The sequence below is a fragment of the Podarcis gaigeae genome, assembly GCF_964106915.1.
Source record: "Podarcis gaigeae genome assembly, chromosome: 5".
Classification (NCBI taxonomy): Eukaryota; Metazoa; Chordata; class Lepidosauria; order Squamata; family Lacertidae; genus Podarcis; species Podarcis gaigeae.
In genome coordinates, this window is record NC_139681.1 from 42638153 (window position 1) to 42665652 (window position 27500).

At 39.6% G+C, this 27500-nt stretch overlaps 1 protein-coding gene across 8 annotated transcripts in view; it reads right to left on the bottom strand.

Moving 5' to 3' along the window:
- The window catches only part of MGMT (O-6-methylguanine-DNA methyltransferase), a 186165-nt gene that overhangs the window by 30160 nt on the left and 128505 nt on the right, over positions 1 to 27500 (bottom strand). For all 8 annotated transcript variants that reach the window (XM_083741117.1, XM_083741115.1, XM_083741116.1 and 5 more), the window contains one exon: positions 14462 to 14622. In XM_083741117.1, coding sequence (XP_083597243.1) covers positions 14462 to 14622 — 161 coding nt within the window. The remainder of the gene's footprint in view (positions 1 to 14461; positions 14623 to 27500) is intronic.

Genomic DNA, 27500 nt, shown 5'->3' on the forward strand with positions numbered 1-27500 from the left:
ATAAGACACAGACAGGATGTTAACATTTTCAAGTGACTCATTCTGCTACACTCTTAATGAAAAGAGGAAATAGCACACAAGTAAGCTAACACACAGTTAAAAGTTTTAATTTTGAGGTTTTAATGTCAGCGTTTTTTTTCAGTCAGACCAACAGGGGTTCATAATATTGTAGGTACCACTAAACCAGTATGTCTCCATGTGACAAGAGTATCTAAGGCTTTATACAACAGTTGAAGTCTAATCATTTGCAGCCCTAACACTTCCAACAGGAATGTCAGCATTTCTATAATAAGACCCATATTTAAGGGTTTATAACTCAGCTGCAGAAATCTGCTCCAGGCCTATACATGCCATACAAAATCCCACTTAAGGAACAAATAATCCTTTTACTACTTGGCAAGGGAGTCAATTTTGGGCCACTTCCAAATTCAAAGTCATAAAAATGGGCATTGCAACGTGTGTATGCTGAATTCTAGAGTGATTCAAAAGGTCCTATACAACTTTATGCTGCTCATGCATCAAAATACATGTGTACACAGGAGTTCCAAAAGGCCCATGCAACAAACATCAATCAAACATGCACAAAATAGGCGGTGTATGCAATTTTCATTTCTAGAGCCACAGGTGAGTCTTTGTTTTACCCAAGACGCAAGTTGTAGTTTTGACTACTTCCATGATATTTTTATTAGCAACAAAATAATTAATCTAACAAGATTCTTACTTAGACATATGTTAGACCAGATGTAGACAAACTGTGGTCCTCCAGAAGCTGTGGACTACAAATCCCATCATCCTTGATCACCGACTATGCTGGCTGGGACTGATTGGAGTTGGATTCCAACAGTATCTGGAGGGCCACAGGTTCCCCACTCTGTGCTAGACAAACACAAGAGTTTTACCACCTCTCACAGAATTTGAATTTGAGCAAATACCTTGCAGAAGTATTCTGCATCAGTTGGACAATACTGCAGTGGAACATAAACTGCCTCCCCTTTTCCTTAGTTTTATATCAGACAAATAGAAAATAAGTAACAAAGTATAAGAACACCGGCAGCTAAAACTCCTGACCGAAGAAAGGGGCCAACTACAATGGCATGACAGCGAAAGCTAATATATTATTTGCTCGTATTTTATATGTCCAATCTAGAAAACTATCACCATTATTGCATTTGTTGGAAAATGCCATTGTAGTGTCAGTCCTATTAATATGAAAAAAAAAAAAAAATAGTAACTCCACTGTGCGGGGGGAAAGGGTCCTATTTAACTCATCCTTTGATGGTGTGATTCCTTCAAGTATCTATGCACTTTTCTATATTGTCAACTTTGGGTGCAGTCTGTACTAAAACAGTTACCAGTCCCATGTTAAAAGAATGAATGGTAATTATGGCTTGTTTCATATATGTATATATCTGCTATGGCAACAATCTGATTAAAAGACTTAACTATATTTTAATAAATAAATTGATCCCTCACATTTAAATTAATTTGCATCCTATCAAAAGCTTAATATAGGCAATTTTTGAAGGTATTGAAGCAAGTTCAGGATAACTAGGGTTTTAATAGACAAGATGTGTAACTTTGTTGTGAAAAGGAAAAGACATATTTAATATTACCCTGGCCCAGTTTAAGTTTTGGTTCAGGCCTGGTTTCAGGACTAAATCAGCCCGGGTCAACCTGGTGGATGGTCCCCCACCCCCCCAGAAAGGGACAAGGTGATGTGACCTTGTTGTTTCTGCTCAGTCTCTCAGTGACTTTTGATACAATCAATCATGGTTTCTTACCAGATCTGCAGCCCATAAGTTGGAGGTAATATGTTACAGTAGTTCCAATCCTACTGACACGACTGATTTCATTGGATGGTATTGGGTGAATGTACCTCACCTTGCCTCACCTGACAGTTGTGTTGTAGGGTGCTGCAGGGTTCCATCTTGTCCTCAATCCTTTTAAACATCTATATGAAGCTACTGAGAACAATAATTAGAGAATGTGGACCGGAATTTGGACCGGTGCCGTCATGAGGACACACCCAGCTCTATTTTATCTGTTGTATCTGAGTCAAGTATGGCTGTGCAAGTCCTGGATCAGTGCCTAGAAATAATGGTGGGCTGGATGAGGGCCAACAAGCTAAATCCAGGTATGGAAATTCAGTAGCCCATAGGGGGAAGGTATGTAAACTGGTGGAGGGGGTGTGTGGTCCCCTGTTGCTGCAACTGCTCCATAGAGCACAGGCCTGGGAATAGCTGCCTGGAGGCTAGATTAATGTGCGTAGGTTTCCAGAGCAGTAGAAGCGACTGTAAGTGTTAACTATCTGCCATGTGCATTCCTTTGGCTGGGAAACGCTCCTGACACTAGGGTGGACCACCGACCCATTTGCTTGGGCTAGGGGATTGCTTGCCCTGTGGTGCTTGCCCAGGTGGGCAAGTGGGTTGTTGCAGTGATGATGGCAGAAGAAACATGGGAAGACCTGCCTGGGCCACTCACTTGTCTGATCACTGATGCTGCCAGCCTGTCTGCTTTGTTTGCTCCATCTGCTGTTGTCATGCTGCACTTTGCGTGGCCACCGCAAACCAAGCACAACAACTTTACTCTTACAAAATTATTATATAGTAAGATTATTCCTGGATCCTTAGGACAAAACTGCAGTACTGTCACAGCCTCATCCATCTTTACTTTCCCCCCCAGCAAATCATTTGAGTTCTTTATAGACGACAAATTGCGCTGGATTAAAAATTAAACCCTTATTGGAATTTACATGCATACTAGGTCTAAAATCCTTACTGAAGCGGAAGTAATATTAATTCTGTAAAGAGGTGTTTATTTTTCTTATTTATCTGAAAGTAATGGCAGTTTCAGTTTCATTCATTGCTCACCCATGTAAAGACAATTATGGACTTCAAAGTGCTAATATATGTATGAAAGGCCACAATCATTCATGTATAGGTCCAAACTGCTGTGTTATAACTTGCATCAAAAAGGCGTTAATGCTTTCAATATTTATCCTGCTGCAGGGAAGCATTCTAGAAGAAGGCAGTTTATTTATTTATTTATTTATTTATTTATTTATTTATTTATTTATTTATTGCTAATGGTTGTCTCACCATTAAAATGAAAATCTTAATGCATCTTATAATCAGAGGACAATTTGCAAATCATTAAGAGAAATGTAAAATTCCATTAAAATACAAATCAAGAGTCCCTCACTGGACTAATAATCTTTTTGATATTATTTTGCATCTCACTATTTCTGTTCCCAATATCCAGGCACCACAAATGATCAGTTCTTGAACATGCTATTTACCACAGCCTACTACTTTAACGAGAGACTGAGAAGTATAATCTGCTATTCAGAGCAGGTACTAATGAAGAATTCCATATATTCTAAAATTTAATTAAAACCCCAAAGATTTCAAATTAGATGCAATTTGAAATGCCTGGGGCAGAAATACATGCACTTGCGTGGCAAGGGTATCACGCTGAAAGTTGATACCGTAATTGGTCTTGATGTATTTTTGTGTTGCCAGGCTGAAGCGCAGAACTCATAACCATATAAAAATTCTCTGTAGATTACCTGCTCATTGAAAATGCCATCACTCAGGTAGTTCTCTACTAAATTACCATGCTACTAAAATGCACAAAGTGATTCGAAGAGAAGAGTGGCACAGCTGGTCGACGCTGCCAATGAGTTATGCATGCGCCGACACTGCCTTTTTTCTTAGTAAAATATGCTCAGCTGAATATTAAAATATAATTGGCATTCAACCTAAGTAGCTTAAACCATTTTGTTATCTTCTTTTAAACCGATTTGGTTCCTCCACATTTATTTTCAAGGATGCGATTCACAAACTAATGACACCAACACATTCAGCTAGATCTTTACTATTTTACATTTGTCATAAATAGGAACAGTTTCTACAGCCTTCTAGGGATGTTCTTTAACACTGGTTCCTCTTGAACATCAAAGACCCAATTCATGGGAAAAGGGGGTGGGGGAGAGACAGTATGCCATTTATGTTACTTCTTGCATATTTTATTCAGAAAAGAGGATGAGATGCAAATTTTCAGTGAAAAGTATCCTTTTGTAGCTCAGCAACTATTTTTGTTACAAATATATTGGCCACTTCTCATACATGGTGAAATGACCTATTTGCATGTGGGAAAGGGGCATTCTGGGCCATGCTGAAACTTTATGTCAAAGAAACTTGAAGGCTGAATTAATTAGCATCGCACATTCCTGGTGTTATGTTACAAAGACTATAAATTGTATTTTTTAAAAACAGTAGAATAATGAGCACATGATTACATAATAATTGCACAATTTTTGAATTGCTTATATTCGAAAGCCATGTACTTGTCAAAAAAAAAGGTATCTGTATAAAAAATATGGGGAAGGATAAATAATTAAGTGAAGAGATTCAACCTATTAAATGACTACTACTATGCATTAGCATTACTGCAGAAGAAATAATTGTGGATAACAGAAAACATGTGTGTCCCTCTAGAGAAGCTTTGGGAGCAGTGAAATGGGTTGATGGAGGGAGAATGACAATGCAAAAATTGCCTTCCTTTTGCAGTCCACTGATGGAAGCCTCCACTGGATCAGACCACCTTCTATCACAGGAGGGATACTATTGGATATAAGCTATTAAAACTTTGAAGTCTCCAAGTGGTTTGCTGCTTATAGAAATGCTACTTAGAGCATAATTATACAATGGCAAACAATTGGAGGAATACATGCCTACTAAGAAACTCCTATTGAGTCATAAAGAAGACGAAGAAGAAGAGGAGGAGGAGGAGGAGGAGAAGGAGGAGGAGGAGGAGGGGGAGTTTGGATTTGATATCCCGCTTTATCATTACCCTAAGGAGTCTCAAAGCGGCTAACAATCTCCTTTCCCTTCCTCCCCCACAACAAACACTCTGTGAGGTGAGTGGGGGTGAGAGACTTCAAAGAAGTGTGACTAGCCCAAGGTCACCCAGCAGCTGCATGTGGAGGAGCAGAGACGCAAACCCGGTTCACCAGATTACGAGTCTACTGCTCTTAACCACTACACCACACTGGCAACCCAAGTCTTAAGGGGCAAGCCAAACGGGCAGGGCTTTACAGATGCAACCCCAGTAGGACTGGTTCAGTTTCTGATGGATCCAGGGCCACCTTCCATGCCCACTGCATTTCATGACGTTCTGCCCACACATTTGGCAGGTGGAAGGGGAATTCTGTACCGGGGGAGTGACACTCCCTGCTTTCATGTCCTACAGATAAATCTGATCTTGAAGAGCTCAATTTCTTCTAGAAAAGAATCAAAAGTTATCTCAATCTTTTAGAGGTTGGATTAATAGGATCTCCTCTCTCTCCGAGTTTTCCAAAGAAGCCAAGTCACAGCAGAAAGGAGGAGGGGACAAAACACTGCCACAACTCCATTTTGACATTTCCTGGATTCTGATCATCTCAGCCAAAGGTTGATCCAGATATTGGACATAAATCAGATCCAACCTTGACGCAGGAGGTGTCTACAGGAAAGAGATGAATTATCAGAACAATAAATGCTTGTTATATAGGCCAGGGGAGCGGGTGGCGCTGTGGTCTAAACCACTGAGCCTAGGGCTTGCCGATCGGCAGGTCGGCGGTTTGAATCCCTGCAACGGGGTGAGTTCCCGTTGCTCGGTCGCAGCTCCTGCAAACCTAGCAGTTTGAAAGCATGTCAAGGTGCAAGTAGATAAATAGGTACTGCTTAACTGGGAAGGTAAACGGTGTTTCCGTGCGCTGCTCTGGTTTAGCCAGAAGCGGCTTAGTCATGCTGGCCACATGACCCGCAAAAACTGTCTGCAGACAAACGTCGGCTCCCTTGGCCAATAAAGCGAGATGAGCGCTGCAATCCCAGAGTCGTCTGCAACTGGACTTAACTGTCAGGCATCCTTTACTTTTACCTTATATAGGCCAGAGAACAGTACAAGCTGATTTGGGGTATGGCACTTGAAACGGTCTGAAAAAACAGAGGCACGACAATCTGAAAGGAATATTTCGGCACATTGGTTATTGCCAACTTTTCTGAACAGCAGTTACATCTGTTGTGCATTGTGTACTTTTCATTTCACAAAATATATGCACTGCTTGACTGGTTTTGTTTTGTTTTTTAAAAAATACCCTCAATGCAGTTTACAAAGTTAAAAAAGGAAGTCTAGGAAAAATTAGACCTCATCCCCAAAGGTGCCCTTCTTCCTTGTTTCCTGAGACGGACGGATACCAGCAAGTTTAAAACATACAAGAAGTTAAAATACTAATATAGGTTAAAATTCACATCACCTTTCTAGGCATCTGGGTAGGCTTTTTTGGGGGGGGAGGGGGGAATGTGGTATTACCCAAAAGGTATTGAGGATAGGTCAAGGACTAGATAGCTGCCACGTCAGTGAATAGCTATCACTGTTAGCCTCACAGCAAACAGGGAAGACATTCAAATTTTGCCAGACATTTGCTGTTTTTAATTATATTTCTGCTCCTGTGGGCTGTTGAGCCTACTTCTCTTAGTTGTTCTTCTACTGTTGTGATTTTATTATAAATGATCCTATCCTTGAAAGCAAATGGTGGGACCTTCTTGCTGAAAAGGAAGGCAGATTTCTAAATAAATAAATAAAACATTACCCTATATTTGTGCCACTCTTCTATTCTTCACCCCCAGATTAATTCTTGATGTTATCGCTGTACTGAGTAGTCTTGATATCTGTAATTACATGTCCCCTAGAACTTTGTCTTCTGTATATGACTTTCACCACAGGCATATTTAATTAATTTAATTTGCCTCAAATAAAAATCTACTCACCAAAATATCATTGCTTGCCTAAATACACACACATAAACACACAACATTTGGATTAATACAAATACATCTGATTTCTCCCACTATCTAGGGCAGTGTTCCGTATGTTTGTGTGCTATTAGTGCTGTAATAATTTTCACTTTCGCTGTAACTTCAATGTTTTGATTTTTCTAGGCTATAATTAGGTCCCATGTTGCATGGTCATTTCAATCTTGATACTTAGATCTGTTTCACAATTACCTTTGTCATGTTTTATAGAATTAAGAGGGTTAAAAGAAGTCACTTAAAAAAAAATCTTGATGATGTTAGATCTGGCTTGCTGCATTAATCTGCCTTATCTGCATTAATTTAATTTTCTTTATCTCTGTGGAAAGCTGCTTGGACTTCCCTACCTTCCTAACTCTGATGATCAAAGACTTCACAGAAATATTTTCAACACTGTGCTGTATCAGTGTAATGCACATTGGATAATCTTGCAAACACTATGCCATTAAACAAACTCAGAAGGTTAGCTAAATGGAATTTAAGTTGTAAATATTTATCTATTACCTATGGGAAATCCCCCAAGATAAACATTGCAAATCTTTCAGGGCCTAAATACAGTTGCACCTAGATCCTAAAACACTTTGAAGCCCCACTGATTTCAGTCGGCCTTAGTCTAATAAGTAACACTTGGACTCAAATCACCCAAATAATATTGTTACAGATTTGGGGGAACCAGAGTCTGAGGGTGCAAAGGCACCTGTAGTTGTAAGAAGTTAGTGAATGTTAGAAATTGCTGGATGCTAGAAACCACTAATTGCTTAGAGTCTTCCCCTGGGATGGAAATCGTTAAGCATGCCAAAGGTGTTGATAGCCCGTCAAAGGAAGATGCTTGGGTCTGTAAAACTGAGGTTGCCAGGGTAACGTGGATGTGATGTCACACAGGAAAAATGTTGTCTTTTTAAAAAACAGAGGTTTGGAGGAAGGGCGGGTGAGCAAACAGAATGGGAGGTGTTGTGTTTGGCAAGGTGTTCTGGGAGGAAGGAGGACAACAAAGGAGAGAACTTGATGTAGTGCTGGGTGGAGGAGGCTACACTGAGAAGCCAGGGGCCATGACTGGCTGCTATTTTGGACCCAAACTTGCTGAAGCTATGATGGGGTCAACGAGAAACCCTCTTGTGGTGTACTGTATCCCACTTCCACTGAAGGCTTCCAGGTGTAAATATGTGCAAAATAAACTGTATTTCTCTGCTGTGCCTTGATTTTCCAATGGAAACACAACCCTGCCTAGAAACCCCCTGGAATCTTGCTACCACTGAGCAGAGACTAGGGGTGGCGTGTAACAATGTTGTATCATATGACTGCTTAGCACCAACGGACGGCAGAAATACAATCCCAAAATAGGAGACAGTATTAAGGTATATAAAGAGAAACATGGACATAGAAGAAAGCAGGTAATTCCAGTATATTGCAGGATGGAAGAACACCTTGGTGGTAAAGCTTGGATACCCAGAAATGGATTAGTTAAAGAAAGGGTGGGGAGTCATGGAAAAGCACCTGCAAGAAAAGGCCAACTTAGCTAGATGAGCAGGAGGGAACAGGTAGAAGGCAACATGGTGGTATGACAATAAATAAGCTTCTGCATTCCTAAGAAATGATAAATTTTGATTTTAAAATATTTTGACAGCATCCGAAAAGCTTCATATTCTTATTGTGTGTTGTCCACCTGTGTAGCCCTACTTTGCTGGGGAATGGCTAATTCCAACAAATTTACTAGTGTACTACTGCAGCTGAAGGACATGCAAACATAGTCTTTCCTGACACTAACTGTGTAGACACAAACAAGGTCAACGTTTTAAATGTGTTATCAGAGCGTACGTTTTCCTAATATGCCTTTTCGACTTTATAAAGGTCAAAATTAAGTGCATGATCATTTCCCCAACAAGATACTGTTATAAAAAGGCGCGTGGCATGCTTTAGACAGAGAAACAGTTCCCAAAAGAACATAAGGGCAGCAAAAACGAACCGTCAAAAAGTAGCAAAAATGCTGATCTTCCAGTAGCACTGTCATGGTACATCTAATTGATTGTGCTGGACCCCACTCTGTTCCAGAAATAAATCTTTTAAGTTATATTTGTGACTGTTTTTCCATGCTCTGTGTTGAAGAATTGCCTTTGCACAGTCTCTGCAATTAAATCATGGGTCAACATTAGCTTCTCTGTTTCCTCCTGCTCCTTCCTATTTCAAGGGTCTCCTTTACTCTTCACATTACAAATCACTGAGATGTACAGTAGTATCAGCTTCCTGCTATGTAAACTGTTCATGCTTGCCATGCAGTGACCTCTCTGTATTGATTCAAGACATCTGACAGTCTGCACTGCACTCTTTAAATTCATGGGTGTCTTCTATCTCTTCTGCTCTTTTGATCAGTCCTTTTCTCCCTCCTTCACTTTTTGCACAGGTAGCTATGGAAAGCAATAAGACCTAGATTTCCACTGCCCCTGAAAAGCAGTTCACTGGGCGCTAAGCTTTAAAGAATCACATTTTCCCCCACACCAGCTGTTTCTATCCCACTTAATTTGAGTACAGGAGTTCCAACTATGTCACAATCAATAAAATGGCATCCGAAGGTTTAAAACTTTCCAGCTTTACTAGGTAATATCTCAAGAAGATGAACCTTTTTAAAGGTTTAATTTAAAGCAGAGAGGAATGGTTTATATTGATTCTAATACTCTAAATGCTTTTCTTATTTTAGCAATTACCTTCCAATAATTATGTTTTGAGCACCAGAAATGTGTACCTGATTCAACAGTATATGGTAATTATTACACTTTGCCTCGAACTATAAAATTAACTTTGGGAAGTACAGAACTTGAAGATAAATTCTGAAACAAAAGTTCGTGGTGAGTTTGAGATATAAGAAGCAAAAGGAACTGTAGCCCTACCACTCTTGGAATACTTAGCTGTATTATTTCAGAGTTTCAACAGCAAAAAATAAGGCCAAAATCTAAAGAACACGTGATCCCTAGCATTCAGTTTTCGTGGGCAAATGCTCTTTCCCAACAGGATTATAGTAAAATAAAAAAATTAAAATGTAGGGTCATTTTTGCCTGTCAGTGCAAAATTCAACTACTGAATTGGCTGATTTTGAGTTTTATTTTAATCCTAATAATGTTGTCCTGATAGTAAAGCTATCTGGTAATAGTGTATAACAGCAATCAAGAATCCATTAAATTTCTTGCATATTATGTTGGAGGGTATGGTTCAGCAGCAGTGCTACTGGCAGGTGGTGCAGTAGTGGTGAGCGTCCTACGGGTGGGGGTGGGGTGGCGGGGTGGCAGAGCAGGGTGACACTTCTTGTTTTGCCTCAAGTGGTGAAATGGGACATACCACCCCTGATCTCATGATTCACAGCTATCAGTTCTGAGGGAAGGTAGGCAAGGACCCACAGCCCAGCTGGAGCTCACTAACTTGGGGAGTTGGAGTAGGCTCAGGACAGGTGAGGGTTCCATGTCTTGTCAAACCCAGAAAATATAACAGGAAAGCCGTCCTGGCCAGGCCTGCGTACATATTAGCAAAGTATATAGACCATTATTTTATAAATATTTCACCATGCTTTCAGTATGAATGCTATGTAATAGTATTAATTCCCTTGGACTTTCTTTTTACCATATAAAGTATCAAAATCATCTTTTGTTTGTTCAGAGATGGGCAATATTTAGCTGTCAAGATATTGTTGATTATTATCCTTGATCACTGACAATGTTGACTGGAACAGATGAGAGTTGGGAGTCCAATCATATCTGAAAGGCTACAATGATCCCCACCCTTGCTTTAGTTGGATGTGCACTATGGAACCTCAAGGTGCTTACTGATGTAATCTCAAATCTTCTGTTGTGATAGTCAACATGTGATAGAGAAGAGCTAGAAGACCAGATGTTGCAAGAAGAAGAAGAAGAAGAAGAAGAAGAAGAAGAAGAAGAAGAAGAAGAAGAAGAAGCAGCAGCAGCAGCAGCAGCAGCAGCAGCAGCAGCAGCAGCAGAAGGGAGAAGATCAATGGAACCCCTGGCTGGTCAACACAATGTTGATACCTAGAAAGGTTCTAAAACATATAAAATGTCAGTTTGTATACATTTAGATCACAAAGAAGTAGCATGGTTTACTTAAGAAGTGATTCCAGTTTGACATTATTTCCTTTTTTGAATAGAGTTACTAGTATTAGCAGATCAGGGGAATGCTGCTGACGTATTTTTTCTCTATTTCAGCAAGACATGTGATAGCAAAAAAAGGCTAATGCAATTCTAGCTTGCATCAGTTCTGCTTTGGTCAGGCAGCCAGGAGTAGTGTCCCCATTTCTGGGCACACTGGATTAAGAAAGGTATCAGCAAACTGACATGTGTCCAAATGAATGGTGAGGAGCCTGAAGATCAGGCCATAGGTGAAGGCTGCTTGACAGTGGAACAGACTGCCTTGGAAAATGGCTGACTCTCCTTCATTAGAAATTTGTAAGCAGAGATGGATAGCTACCTAACCAGGATACTGAAGAAGTGGACTTCCTGCACCGACAGAGAGTCAAACTAGACAACCTTTGAAGACCCTTTCCAACTCCAGGACACTTCTTTCCAAGGCATAATGATGAAATGTATACGTTCCCATTGTCCGTGTACTAGGATTTCATTAAAAGATTGTTCTCAAGTAAGTGGCTCAGCACATATATGCAGAAGAGTAAAAAAGCATTGGATACAATGGATAAATAAAAATCCTACTACTAGCTTACAGGTAGTCAGATTTAAACAGAAATGATATTGTAAGTTAAAAAAAATATGCAGCTTGTCCTTGCTCATTTACTTCGGACTCAGCTGTCATTCCGAATTGCCTTAGCCACTTCAGCTAAGCATTTCTCTTCCTGTTTAGCTTTGAGATGGAGATGTGTCTGAGTAAGGTATACATACAGGTGCTACCAGAAAGTGTCAAGATATCAAATCAAGGCAAATAATTCAGAATAGATGTTTGCAGTAAACAAATAAGCAAACAGCCGTCAAGAAGAGCACACCTGAACTCTTGCATGTGATTATAACAGCTTCTTAAATGCAGTACATAAAATAGAAAAGTAGTACAAACTCATGCTGCCACTGTTTAGTTCACTGGAGGAGGGGTGAATTAATGGCTGCTCTCTTTTCCCCATTAACCAGTTAGGTTATAGGATCCACTTTTTCAGGGTGTAATCCCTTATTTTTGGGAAAATACACAAAAGTATTGGAACCATCTGAGTGGGGCAAATTTTACAGGTCTTTCATAAGTGAGGACCATATGATCAGGTGATGGAATTACACAATGGGGGAAAGAGATATTGAAGGTGTGCAATGGTAGAGCAGTTGCAGGTGCCTTTACCTATGAGGAAGTAACTTGATTAAGTTTCTCACACACAAATACTTGGTCCTGTTCAGGGCTGACATTCACTCTGGGAGAAACACTTCTACTGAAAAGCAGGCCAGTGGTTAAGAAGCATGTACCTTTGACACACTGCCCAGTTCTGCAGGTATAGTTTACCAGCAGTATGTGTGAAAATTCTCTACCCTTTAATTTCACACTAAATGTTTGCTGGTGGGAGGGACACAAAGGATAAAGAGAGAGTACAATGAAAAATAGTCATTAGCAGAGCCCTGTGTATGTGGACAATAGGCCTTGTGGACAACACAACACAGGGGACTTAAATTAAGGCACAGCGAAGAAACATTTTCTCTAAATTAGAGGTTTATGCACCTTTTGCACTGTGACCTGACTGAACAACATAGCAAAGAAAAACGTAGGCTTCCAAAGGGTCTCATTCTGAGGTGACTGCTGTATGCTAGAGTAACAGTATTGCCTGAGGGCTGCTATTAGTCACAGGCAGAGAGAAGCCTTTTTTGGTACCCAATTTTCTTTTCATTTCTTTAACAAACCAGCTGGTTTGAAAATGTACTACTCTCATTTTACTGAGGAAGACAGCCTCAGGATATTTTCCAATGGCTAAGCCTGCAAATTCATTGATGGAAACACTGATTCCAAGATCAGTCCACTCATGGTTAAATTCAGTTTATAAGCTCATCCCTCAAAATTGATTTACAATTTCTCCTCAAATAATAAGTTATCTCTTCCTGTTTATACTTGGATTCTTTCTTCTCTAACTTCAGTCAAGGTCTTAATACTTGCAAAGTCCTCCCCATCTCCCATTCCTGTCTCTCTTTGATATTCAGAGTTTGGGACTGCAATTGGAAGAGCATATGATCAGTAAGGAGATGTATTATTCCAGATAATTCTGGGTATCAGGCTAAACAAAATGTATTTTATGCAGAAATATGTGTTTAGAAAAAAAAACCACATGTGCTACAACTATTTATCAGTGTTAGTCGTCAAAAATATTGGCTAGCATTTCAGTTTTACACTTTATTCCAGCTATAAAACATGCACACCTGCTCTCAGTCTGAACTCTATTAACTGAGAAAAAGGAAGGAAAAGCACCCTCTTAGAATTCAACATGTTGAGAAAAACATTTCTCGACTCAAAAAATGGGCTTGTGGTGCAAAAGGTCACACATTACAGTCTGTACTTTGTGTAAAGTAAACCTGTTCCATATTTGGCACAAGAGACGTACCTGCATAATAGTTCGCACCTGCTTAATGAAAATATTTGCCATATCTGATAAGAACAGTTGAGGATTAAAAGTCCTAAATATTTTGTGTTAAATTTTATAAGGATCCGCTGAAATGCATTAATTCATTTCCTTCCGATCTCTATTGGACCTCTGCTCTCCAGCAATGGCTATGCTAGTTGATATCGATCAAAAGTGTTAACGCCTTCATGCATGAATTAGTGTTAAGCATGTTGATTATATGAGGCTGGTTACACCACACTTTCCCCACAGAATTGGCAATATACCTAGGAAGATTGTGTGTGCTGATTCCATGAGAAAGACCCATGCAACTGGCCACCCACTGCCCATGTGGTTAGCCTACTGAGCCATAATTTCTCAGAATGTACAGTGGTACCTCGGGTTACATACACTTCAGGTTACATACGCTTCAGATTACAGACTCCGCTAACCCAGAAATATTACCTCGGGTTAAGAAGTTTGCTTCAGGATGAGAACAGAAATTGTGTGGCGGCAGCGGGAAGCCCCATTAGCTAAAGTGCTGCTTCAAGTTAAGAACAGTTTCAGGTTAAGAACGGACCTCCGGAACGAATTAAGTACTTAACCTGAGGTACCATTGTAATTTTCAAAGAATTCCCCCCCCCCCCAATATTCTCCATCATTTTTCTGTAGGGGCTGCCATTCCACACCAATGACATCAGGTCTGTGCAAACATTATGGAGGATGCAAAATGGTGGCCTGGCTTCCACACAGTTGCAATGATTGCAAACCAAACCACTACCACAACAACCTGAGCTCCTGCCACCGCTAATGGTGAATCCCACCCTGGAGAAACTGGGAAGAGTTTATCCTCCCCCTGGAAAAGTTTGTGAAATAAGTATTCCAAATCTCTCTGGCCACAAGTATGATGAAATAATTCAAGAGGCCATTTGCACGTGGCTCTAATCTAAAGTTTTTGGATCAGCATAGAATCTACTTACAGACAAGAAACTTTCATACAGCTAGGCATGCCGCATATGACAATACAAAATATACAGACCGTTCTCCAGCAGCGGGTGGTGAAAAGGGGGCACAGGAAGCTTCTCTATCATCCAGGGTTCACAGAAATAGGCCTGAAGCCAAGCCACACACTGTTTCAGCGGCTCGGCTGTTTCCTCTGAGGCTTCACATACTTCACAAGACACAGAGGCATCCGAAGTGCTAGAAGAATGATAACATTAGTTTAATAATTAGCTTCACAGTCTAACTGCAAAGATTTTTTTTTTCAAACAAAAGAGTAAGATACCAACTCACACAGAATGAATTTCCCCAGCCCAAATATAAGAGCAGCAGAAAAAAAAACACACACACACACACACCCTACGTCTGAAGAACTGATCATCAAATTAGAAAAGGGGAAAACAATAAAGTAGCTCAGTTTCCGTTTAAGAAGGAAAGGTCCAGGTAATGTTTATTTATGTTTTGTATTATTCAAGTCCAACAGAACAGAAATATCTTCTTTTAACTTTCTACATCCCCAATAAAAGTGATTTCAAACCCAAGAAAAAAAGAATTTCCTGTTCCTAACTATGCAGACGTGAGCAACACACTGAACAGCAACAGTAAAAGTGTCAAGTGTTACTGTTGTTGAGCAATGCTTATAAACTAGAAAGCAAAATAAACCCTCTGTGTACTTTAGTGAAACATACATATAGGTGGTGAGAGGGGCAAAACTAGAAGCTAATTTTTGCATTTGCACTTCCAGTATGACTGCAATTAATCAAATATGTCACAGAGACTTATATACAAGAAATGCAAGCCCAATGTTTGTGGTCCCTTCCAACTCTACAATTTGATGATTCTATGATTGCCAACTTGCAAATAGTTCTCATTTACTGGGAGCCATCTATTGTTTTGTATTGTTACGTTCCTTATTTAGGATATGCAGTGCTTTTTTTGGGGGGGGGGGGCGTACTCAAGGTTATTCAGTACCGGCACCTTTTTTGTTTGGTTTGGTTTGGTTAAAAAGTGTGGAACTTACTGTAACAACAACATGGTGAATACCAGCAACTCTCCACTTCCCAGGAGAATATAGGTGGTATTCACCTCAGAACCTACTGAAATTAATGGACCTAACTTAATCATGTTCATTTTCAATGAGTAGTTCAGGCTTCCTCAACCTTGGCCCTCCAGATGTTTTGAGACTACTATTCCCATCATCCCTGACCACTGGTCCTGCTAGCTAGGGATCATGGGAGTTGTAGGCCAAAACATCTGGAGGGCCTAGGTTGAGGAAGTTTAGTTTGAGTAAAACTTAGCTGACAGCTGTCCTATAATCTCACCCCACAAAGAAAGAACCCTAGCAAACCTTTATTAACATCCAAGCTGTTTTTCTGGGCATTTATTGGCCTGCATAATTCTTATAGCAGAAACATTTTGTCTTAAATTCCTATTTTAAATTTATCTTAACCCCTGATATGACCACACAAACCTCTGTTGTAGCATCCCATTGCAATGGCTTCTTTGGATTGATTGCTTATTCATGTTTGAATCACACAGTAAATCAAAAGCATTTGTGCTATATTTAGATATTCTAGATTAAAATTAATTTCCCCTATTTTAGACAAGGTCCCATACAATTGATAGTCCTTCTCCCACTCCTTGTTTTATTAAAATAACTAAAATAACTATGGAAACACAGGTTTCATAACAACAATATGGATGAATGTGGAGGCTTCAAATATCGGAGTCCATAAATTTATATCATTATCAAGCAACAGCACAAGGTTACTAAAAAATTCTTGGGACTTTCCCAGGTGGGCAGAAGATCCAAATAATGGCTCATTGTCTCATTTGGAAATAGGAAAACTTGCTGCTTGCCTCTTTACTATTGAGCACACAGGACCTTAGCTGAATAGGGAAAGGTAATCTTCACATGTCAATCACCTCAATTGCTACTACAGCAGAATATGCAAAGAGACAACTTTCAGCAGGTACATTTTTAGAACAATTTCTATCAGCATGGGCAAGGAAGAAACTCCATCTTGGTTCCCAGAAAACTGTAAAAGCATCCTCGCCTGTAAGTAAAGCAGTAAATACTAGCTCAGTTGTTAGCCAGCCAGTTCCCTATTTTTTTGGGAAGGTCCTACCAGTTTGCACCCAGAGAAGTAATATGTACATGCATTCAAGTGTATTCGTGTTATGTCACAACTGCTTCCTCTGCTTCTTATTGCTCCCTTTCACTGGTAAGCAGTTTGCAGCTGAGTATTGACACCAGACAAACTGTCTCTGCAGTGCCAATCCTCTTTTCGTCTGCAAAGGTAAGACTGAAATTAGTATCTGTGCATGTGTAGGTTGTGGCTTTCACTGATGTTGTTTTTTGAACAGGTGTTTTCTAAACTTTTCTAAAATGGCAACTTGTTTTTGCTGCAATGCACCAACATCACTACTCCTCTATAAATGAGTATAATTTAGCATTTCTCTATGTTGGCCTCTTTCTGAATCAAACTCCTCAATAAAACTCTTTGGCATGTAAACACACAGAATCTTCACACACAGTTGCATGTACGAGACCTGCTGCTGGTGAACTAATCCAACAATAACATCCAGAACTACAACAGGGCATCTTACGTTCCCGTACAACCAACCAGGTGGCTTATCTTGTGGAAAGCAGAATCTACGAACAACCAGAGAGGTCCGGTAAAGAAGAATGGAGTGGTGGGGAAAACTGGTTTTGGAGCTTTTTAAATAGTGGTTGTATAGCTATCTGTCAGGGATGCTTTACTTATGATTCCTGCATTGTATGCGGTTGGACTAGCTATCCCCTGGGGTCTCTTCCAACTCTATGGTACTGACAGCATCTTGAATGGCAAGGGTAGCCTTCAGCTTCAGGCACACACAGAGAGTGAGGCAGACTACAGGCACCAATTCAGGGTCTGGAAAATGGAGGGAAACAAGGCGGGCAGGGACACAGGCTGCTATAGCAAATGTGACTCCTGATCTTGTAAAATTATCCCCTTATACTTTGCACATTTCATATTTCTGTTCAGTTATCAGATGCCTAGCCTGTGGAACACATTTTATACATTAAATGTAAGTTTAAATAAATAGAAACACGTTACATTTCTCGCATGAGTTTTAATAATACTTATTTATCATCAGTGTTTTCATACTGCCCTTCAATCACATTCCCAGGGTGGTTTACGAAAAGAGTAATACAATTAAAATGTAAATACAAAAATAAGTATTTTTAACACTTTAAAACGTGACATTAAAATATCCTTCACAACATCTTTTAAATGTTCCTTATAATATATGATGGAGTAAAATATACATAAAACACATATTATTAACATTCCATGTGGAAATAAATAAAAAGTTGTTACATCAACACCTTAATGTCATTTAAATAGTCTTCCTTTGATAGATGAAGGCAAAACTACCCCCAAAATTGCAGATGAATTGTCTAGTCCCTAATGATTCCAAAACAATTACAGGATGCAGAGCAATCTAGTTAAATTTTATTCAAAAGCTTACTACACTTGTGTTTTCTCTTATTTTTCTATCAATGAAACCCAGGAGGCTTAAGCACAATTCATTATGTATGAGACCCAACTTACAGTGCTTGACTGTTGATTAATAGGAAAGTTTGCAGTATGTACATTTGCAACATTAGGTGCATACAATATGCTAACTTATTCTTCCACTGAAGCTAATTATTTACAAAAATGACTACTTGAGACTACAATTTATTAAATGCATGCATCCAGCCTCAATTTGGCCCCAAAAGACAGTCTGGAATGAAGATCTTTTACTTGATGTGACAACTTCTGGAAAGAGTGTTATTAATATTGTAAATGTGGCAAATAAAGAGTTCAGATAGCCTTATGTCTATTTTCTGTTTGTTTTTCACAGCTAAATCAATGAATAAAAACAGCTTTTCAAGAAGTTTAATACCCATATGAGAGACAAATTCTTTCTTTCTGCCCAAGTTTAAATTAACCATATAAATAATATGTCCATATATTAGTAATAATGATTTTTAAAAATAGCTTGACAACTGAAATACATGGGAGCAGGTATACTCAATCTTTCAATTATACTTATTCATTTTTACTGACTCTTCTTAATTTGTTAGAACAACATTTATTTTGAAGATATGCTTAAGAATCTCTAACAAGGCCTTCACTGTAAACCTGCTTATAGTTTGGCAGCTTAATACTCAATTAATTTCAGGTGAATTTTAGGTGTCTAGCAATTCACAAGACTGGACACTGGTAAAGGATTTGCTTATGCACTTCAGAATAAAACATTGTACAGAGAAGCAGCATGCAAATTTATTGATGTTTAAGATTGATCAAGCAACATTTGGAAAGTTGTACAGTGGTACCTCGGGTTACATACGCTTCAGGTTACATACACTTCAGGTTACAGACTCCGCTAACCCAGAAATAGTACCTTGGGTTAAGAACTTTGCTTCAGGATGAGAACAGAAATCGTGCTCTGGCGGTGCGGCGGCAGCAGGAAGCCCCATTAGCTAAAGTGGTGCTTCAGGTTAAGAACAGTTTCAGGTTAAGAACGGACCTCCGGAACGAATTAAGTACTTAACCCGACGTACCACTGTACTTGTCCATCAAATTCTCACCAACACCCAATATTCCTGATGTGACACATGGTTCATGATTTCAAATAATACCTTTTTAGACTTTTTGAAAAACCTGGACCCACTAGCATTATAAGGGTGCTCTGTTATAATATGGAATGAGACTGGAAGGACATAATATATTATTTTTAAAAAAAATATATAGGAGTGGTTCTCAACCATCTCACCTAAGATGACTTCAGAAGTTAGGATGAAACATGTGACATAAACATAGATGCAAACACTACCACAAAATGCACACAGCATTCCTATTTGTGTAGCCTTCCTGTTGCCACTTGTGGTATCCAGAATGTGGTTTTCTCCATATCCTGTGTGGTTGTTACATGCCACTACATACAGTGGTACCTTGGGTTAAGAACTTAATTCGTTCCGGAGGTCCATTCTTAACCTGAAACTATTCTTAACATGAGGTACCATTTTAGCTAATGGGGTACTGTTGCCGCCGCCACCGCCAGAGCACAATTTCTGTTCTCATCCTGAAGCAAAGTTCTTAACCCGAGGTACTATTTCTGGGTTAGCGGAGTCTGTAACCTGTAGCGTCTGTAACCCAAGTTACCACTGTACTCTTTAAAGGTGAGAGTAGAAAATGTTTCGTATCCTCAAATGCCAAGATAAGGAGTAAGGGTGGAATCAATATTAAAGCCAGGAAGACTCAACTGATAGCATGGAATGTCACTAAACACTATCATTTGCTTTGTGCCACTAGTATATAAAAAATAAGATGCCACCTGGGGCAAATCTGTATTGCATCTCCTCCTCGATGCAAAAAAGGATCTATTTCGCAATGACAAACTTGAACTCTCCAGGTCCACCGACATGGAGCTGAGGTTCTCACGTATTAGGTGGTCCGATGAGCAAATATCTAGGAGGTTACTCTCAGATAAATTCCTCATTAAGAGACAATCTCTTAAACTCCTCATGCCCTGAAATTAGAATAAACCTGTTTCAGGATTTGATTTTACTTCTTCAACCGTGTTTGACCCCCCAAAAAGGCAATTTGGCGATCATTATACCCCAACAAATCTAAACCCTGGTTTGATCAGGAATGCCTTGCTATGAAGCTCTCTTTGATGGGAAAATACAGGAACTATAGGTCTGCCAATCAGTATTGGGAAGTTACTAAAGAACTAAATTTTAGTCCTTTTGTGACTTCCCAATACAGATTTGCCCCGTAGACATCCTCATAACAAGGAGCCCCAATATCTTAAAATCAAAGCCATCCTTTTTGTGAATAGCATAACTCAGACTTGCATGTACAGTAACTATATATTTTACACACACATACACAACTCAACATAAAACAAACCCACAGTCTTGATAGTTTTAGTCCTTAGAAAAGTTCTAGAATAATGTGTCCTTACAGAATGGTATAATGCTTCCATAATGGTGCCAAGGTCAGGTTTATCAGAGGCAATTAACTATGTGAGTAATTGCTTCAGGGAAACTTTAATATGCACACCTGACTTCAGTCATTTATTTTCTTAGATCCTCCATCTCAGGCCATACCCTTCAGGTGCAGGTTTCCCCCTCAGTATCAAACAATCACCATGTGGTGCAGCATTACCTCCTTTGCTTAGGCCGTCACCAAAATCCAGGGCCTATTTATAGGGAAAGCTGTTTTAGTCCACACAGCATTAATTGGCATTCATTCTCCACATGGTGAAACTGCATCATATTTAACTATGAAAATAATACAATCTGGCATTTCCTAATATTTTGATGCACTTCTCTGTGTTAGCGTTAGTGTGGTGGAATCACAGCAACTCCCATAGGAAATACTGTGAAATGGGCTGAATGTTACTAGCGATTTCTAAAACTGAACTCATCCCTTGCCCCTTATCTCACAAACATCATCTAGTGTTGGCTGTAGATAGAGACAAGATTCCAAAATGGATGCACCCTTGGTTCTATCCATTACGACAATACTTAGGACTAAGGACTTATTTGCGTGTATGGTCAATGGTTCTTCTTCTCTCTTTTTAAATTGCCTACAACGTGTACAACTCACTAAAAGTCCTATAACCAAAATGAAGCAGCTCTGGAAGCACAAAAAACAACAGCTTACAACTGGATTATGAGAAAGAATGTCAAATATTCCAATAAAATGTCAAATATTAAAATACAGTTGTCTCAAATGGCTTATTTCACAACAAAGAATGGGCCCCTACTTGACATTCTGAATTAAGACTATCAGAAGGTTAATTCTTCATATACGATATGAATATCAAAATAATCTACACAAAGTTGACCCTACATTTCCATTTATCCTATACAGTATATTAACTTCTCTTGAAAAGAAATCACCCTGCAGACTTCATAGAATTACATAGTTCAAGGCACCATGCTCCACTTTATAATATATTGTATGTATACACATCTCACCACTGTTTCTTTCAGAGTCTGGGTGTGAGATGTACTTAGATGGGAGATTTTTCTATGTTCAGGATGATCTGATGAACCATGAATGGCATGGGTTGAAATTGGGTTGAAAGGAATTTTGATTATGTTAATATATCAGTTTTCCTATACAAGGCAAGGTCTAAGAAATGTTCTAAACAAAACAGCTTGGCAGTTGTATACTTACACTGCGTTGCATAAGAGAGAAAGCAAAAAGAGGAACAGTACTCCATGTATGCATAAAAGAGTTTGAAATTTTGTGTGCAATCCCATCATCTGGCTGGTGATTTTCTTCTTCTTAGGGAGATGCTTAGTATCATCAGACCATAGCTGTCAACCGTTCCTTATTTGGTGGGAAAGTCCCTTATCCCAGTGCCGTGTCCCGCTGCTGTCCGTTATTGATGATGTCCCTTAAATTTTCTGGGTTTCAAAGGAAGCAGCTCCTCTCCCTCCCTGCCGGCCAGGGGGGAGGGAGGTCCAACTGTCTTGCTTGGCTGCGTTGCTCACCCAATAAGGAGTCTAAGAACAACTGGGGGGTGGAGCTTGCATGCCTTGTGCCGATTAAATCGGCCGCATTGCCTGGGGACTCGCCTTTGCTCAGCGCTTCCCAGCAGAGAGGTGACGGTGGTTTTCCTTGCTGCATCCCCTTTGCCAGGTTGCTGCGCTGTGGGAACCACCACTTGAGGCTTCGTTTGGCTGCTGCCTGGGCTTTCTGCCTTTGGCTCGGAGGGGCTCAGAAGTTGAACATACCTGTGCTTGCCAAATCCCTTACTTTGGCTGCTGATACCTTATTTTTGATGCTGCTGGTCCCTTATTTTCAAATCTGTAAGTTGACAGCTATGCATCAGACCATTGTTCCATCTAGATCAGTAATGTCTACGCTCGCCGGCAGCAGCTCTTCAGGGATTGAGAAGAGGACATTTCTTACCTGGAGATGCTGCGGAATGAAAGTGGGTCTTTCTGAACAAGAAGCACCTGCTCAACCACTGAAAGGTAGCCCTTGCCCTATTAATACATGTCAATGATCACCAAGTTTGTAATTTACTGTTACTACAAGCTCCCTGTTGTAAAAGTGGGATATAAAAGTAACATACACATATTTTTAAATTTCTATAATGCACAGTATATATGATTTACATATAAATTCTAGACTTAATGTTTAATTGTTAAACTTGGATCCTCCTCTTCCATGAAGGGATAAGAGAGACTTAGACACAATCCTAGGGCAGGCTTCTGTTCAGCTAATGGTCGGGGCTAGACCCATAGGGACACAGGTGGCGCTGTAGTCTAAACCACTGAGCCTAGGGCTTGCTGATCGGAAGGTTGGCGGTTCGAATCACCACGACGGGGTGAGCTCCCGTTGCTCGGTCCCAGCTCCTGCCAACCTAGCAGTTCGATAGCACATCAGAATGCAAATAGATAAATAGGTACCGCTTCACCGGGAAGGTAAACGGTATTTCCATGCGCCAGTTTAGTCATGCTGGCCACATGACGCAGAAAAACTGTCTGCGGACAAACGTCGGCTCCTTCAGCCGGTAAAGCGAGATGAGCGGCGCAACCCCAGAGTCGTTTGCGACTGGACTTAACTGTCAGGGGTCCTTTACATTTTTCGACCCATAAGCTCCAGTGACAGAACTGTATTACATGACATCAGATGAGTGCTTGGGACTAGACCAATGCTTTTGAATGCTTAGGAGTGGTTTGTTCATGCACAAATATGACATTCCAGTCCTTCTTATACATCACTTTGAACTCTCAGTTCTATCTTTGGCAATTTATCTAAGATAGCTCATTTACAAATGCTTCAAATCAATGTACAGTGAGCACTCAAGGGTAAACTGGACCTATTTCAATGCACTGCAGTAATGGTCCAGAACAACTGTTGTTGTGTTGTTTTTTAAGAAACCAGAGCAAAAGAACCACACCATTCTGGAAAAAGTGCAATTTTATGGTCCAAATCCTACAAAACTGATCAATTTATGTCCAGTATCAGAACATCTCAAAAGATGCAAGTACAGCACCATTAAAATGTTTTCCCCCCACTGTTCAATATAATAACAACTTTTAAAAAACGCACTCTGATAACAGACTGCCTTCCACTAGGCTTAGGTGAATCTGTGATGCAGTTCCATTAGCTTGCATATAACATTAATAAATAACATTGCCACTTAAATGCCTTTCTTGTAAATTGGTTTGTTCTGTTCTGTATAAATAATATAAATGTCTCTGTTACCAGTATGTCAGATTCCCACCCCCTTCCCTTTACCTATGCATATCATGCAACATGAGCCAATGTAGCAGTTTAATCTAAGAAGCCATTTATAGAACACCTACAATAATATATACTAAGTGGCTTGCATTTCAGTATCTGACATATAAAAATAAACTCAAGGATCAAACAGCCACCTATTGCAACTCAGTTTGAAAGCAACAACTCATTATTAAATTCTAATTCAAACTTCTGGAATTGTGGCTTTTGAGGAAGACATAGAGATTTAAAGATCTCAACAGATCTCCCACAGCCAGTGGCTATGGGCTTGTGTTTCTCAGAAGGCAACGTTCCCTGCTGTACTGAGGAGGAGATTTCAGTAGCAAGCTGGGATATGGTATGACTGCACATAGCATGCTGGACATGCTCAAACTCTTTTTCCTGCCAAAAACAGCTCACTGAATTCCAGTCACCTGCTCCACACTTTTAAGCCTGCCTTCATATTCTTCATACTGTTATGAGTTTGTGGGTGCCAGACCCCTCTTATCCCTGAATCCAGCAAGTGTTAAAATTTAATCAAGCCAGACTAGCTTCCTGATGAGGTAATGGCCTGGGTGAAGGGCCATTAAGAGAATGAAGAAAAGGGGGCTCTGTGTGAGATGGCAAATACTGGGGCTCCTCCTTCAACTCACGGATAATGAGAAGGACAAAAGCTAGAGTTTGGAGTAGAGTTTGGGGGCTGTGATGTAAAACTAGAGGTCAAGCAGCAAGTTGGAGGGAGGGTCAGAGAACAATGTTTGATTTCTATTTGAATCCAAGACTGCGGTTATGGGAGAAACAAGACCCTTTGGGGCTGTTAATGCTGTTAACCCCTCCATCGTAGGCTCAGGTTGTATATATGTGTAAATAAGCCATATATCCTAAAGACACTGCAGTCTCCACTGTGCCTCATTCCAAAATGAAAAATGGACCCCGGGTAAGTCCCTGTAATGTCAGCCTGCTCAGAGATTGGGGTGGTATGTAACAATATTCTTAAAGACCAAACTATTTCTTTAAAAAAAGGTAAGTGAGGCATGGGTGCATGTCCACATGCAGACAGATAATTTAAAGATAGATAGATGATAGATAGATAGATAGATAGATAGATAGATAGACAGACAGACAGATAGATAGACAGACAGACGGATGATAGTTTAGAAAGAAATAACGTAGAACTCACATTAAAATAAGTAAAATAATTATAAAATGTATAGGCCAATATACTTAGCCGTATCCCATCAAATCACCACCACAGTAAATATGAACCTTTGGTCAATTATTAGAATTTTTTTTTTTAGCATGAATCTTCTGATTTGTGGCTGGTGTTGGCTATCTACCATATAACCAATTCTCATTACAAAAGAACAACAGCCTACAAAACATCAAACACAACCTTCAATGAATTAGTGCTAGGAAGAAGTCCAAAACAGGATTTTAAGGGCATGATGTTCGTTTGCCTGCTGAAATTCCAGGACTGATGACTTGTTTTGAAAAACTGGTACTGAAAATAAATAAATAAATAAAAATCCTGCAAAAACTATTCATGGATTTAGTTCCTTTCAGCTTACCTTGCTCAATGTGCCTGAACAGAATATTGTCTGCCAATTAGTTTATGCAATTCAGAAAAATCTAACCCAGACTGCCAAGAAACAAACCAGAACCTCTAGAGTGCAGCTGGATCTGCAACCTACCTCCTTATCTTGTTAAGCCTGTAAGACAGCCTCTCTCTGCCATTTTCAATTAGATATACTTTATGAAAACTATGCCAATAAGATACTAATTGGAGAAGTGAGAAGCTATTTGTGTGTGAAGACAGTGTAGCTCAAATATACAGTACAATCTGGTACAACAGACAAAACGCATACAAATATAGGCACAGACACTCTAAGAATTGCTGTTTTGCCTCTCACCAAAGTAGATGAGGAACAGGAATCAGAACAATATGTTTTGTGCATATATAATAAAAGGAAGCTGGAAAAGAGTATACCCAAGCATATACCTAATGTAACATCCTATACATCAGAGATTGTCGGACATTCTGTATATTGATCCTAACTCTTTGCCTATAGTCCAGTGGCAGGCAATTACATTTCTCTTCAGTCATGCAATCAATTCAAAGCTGGTTAGGTTACGAGTATTGCATTGGTGAATTTTGGGAATTTACTCTATTCTTACTTGCGTGAGCATTCTTTTACGTAGTGGCTTGATTGTTTGTCACCTGTAAAACAGGCCTGGGGATTCTGATTAAGACCTTTCTTTGTCAACTGCCCATCCTTCCCAAGCCCTACTACTTTCTTTGCTCAATAAAGATGCCATAGCTGTGTGACTTTCAGAATACTGGACTAAGAAGGTGCAAAATGCACATTGCCCTTCCTCACCCAGTCCACCTTTTCCGGTTCCTGTCTATCTGTCTCACTTCCTAAACTGAGAATCTGCCTCCTGCATTGGAAAGGGTAAACAGCTTCAGCATCTACCAATACATTTCCCAATTAGAATAGGTTTTATTCGTGTTTACAAACTAAAAATAGCGTAATTGGGTTTAAAGGATTCCAAAGACTATCATAAACAGGATTACAAACAAGAAAAAGCTGATAAGGTTTTGCTCCTCTAGCTTCTATCCAGTGTCTTATCCTAGCTGATGATTGGCCTTGTAAAACTGATTTATATAACACTGGTTTATAAGTGAATGTGTCCACCTCCTCTGGCAGAGCTGAGAGCAACTACCGTATTTTTCGCTCTATGACACGCACCCAACCATAACACACACGTAGTTTTTAGAGGAGGAAAATCCGTAGGCATGCCACCCGTAGGCATTCCCTCCATAACACGCACAGACATTTCCCCTTACTTTTTAGGAGGAAAAAAGTGAGTGTTATGGTGCAAAAAATACGGTTGCACCCCAATAATAGAATGCTTTCCCAGGGACCCTCACCCGGCAAAATATCTTTCTTCTTTAAAAAATCCCAGGCTTTTTGATCTTCTGGACATTAATTTTGATTATGCTGATTATGGTCATTTCAATTCTGCTAGCTACTTTGTTACTGGTCTTTTGTATTAGTTTACTGCTTTTGTTTTTATTGTATATTTTAACATTTTGTAAGTGACCCTGGGAACCTGTTAAAGGACAGGACACAACTCAAATCAATAAGTAAAATGGGGGAAAATTTGACAGATACAGAGTCAGAACGGTTTCAGAGAGAAACAGAACTAACTGTGGTCAAAAAAGTAAAGTACCTAGGGGTAAACATTACAGCAAAAAATCTGAGTCTATTTAAGGATAACTATGAAAAATGTTGGTCTGAAATTAAGAGAGATTTGGACAGTTGGACAAAATTGAAGCTTTCTTTGCTAGGCTGAATTGCTGCCATTAAGATGAAATGTATTGCCAAAAATGTTGTTTTTGTTTCAAACACTACAGATTGTGGACAAAACGGAGTGCTTCCGGAAGTGGCAGAGAGATATCTCTAAATTTGTCTGGCAGGGCAAAAAGCCCAGAATTAAGTATAAGATAAGTATAAGATATTAACTGATGCGAAAGAAAGAGGGGGGCTTTGCCCTGCCAGACCTAAAGTTGTACTATGAAGCCGCAGCTTTCTGCTGGCTAAAAGACTGGCTACTTCTCGAAGACACTGATGTATTGGACTTGGAAGGTTTTAATAATGCTTTTGGTTGGCATGCATACCTATGGTATGATAAGGTTAAGAGCAATAAGGCCTTTAAGAACCATATTGTCAGGAAAGCAGTATTTAATGTCTGGATAAAATACAAAGACTTATTGGAAAATAAAACTCC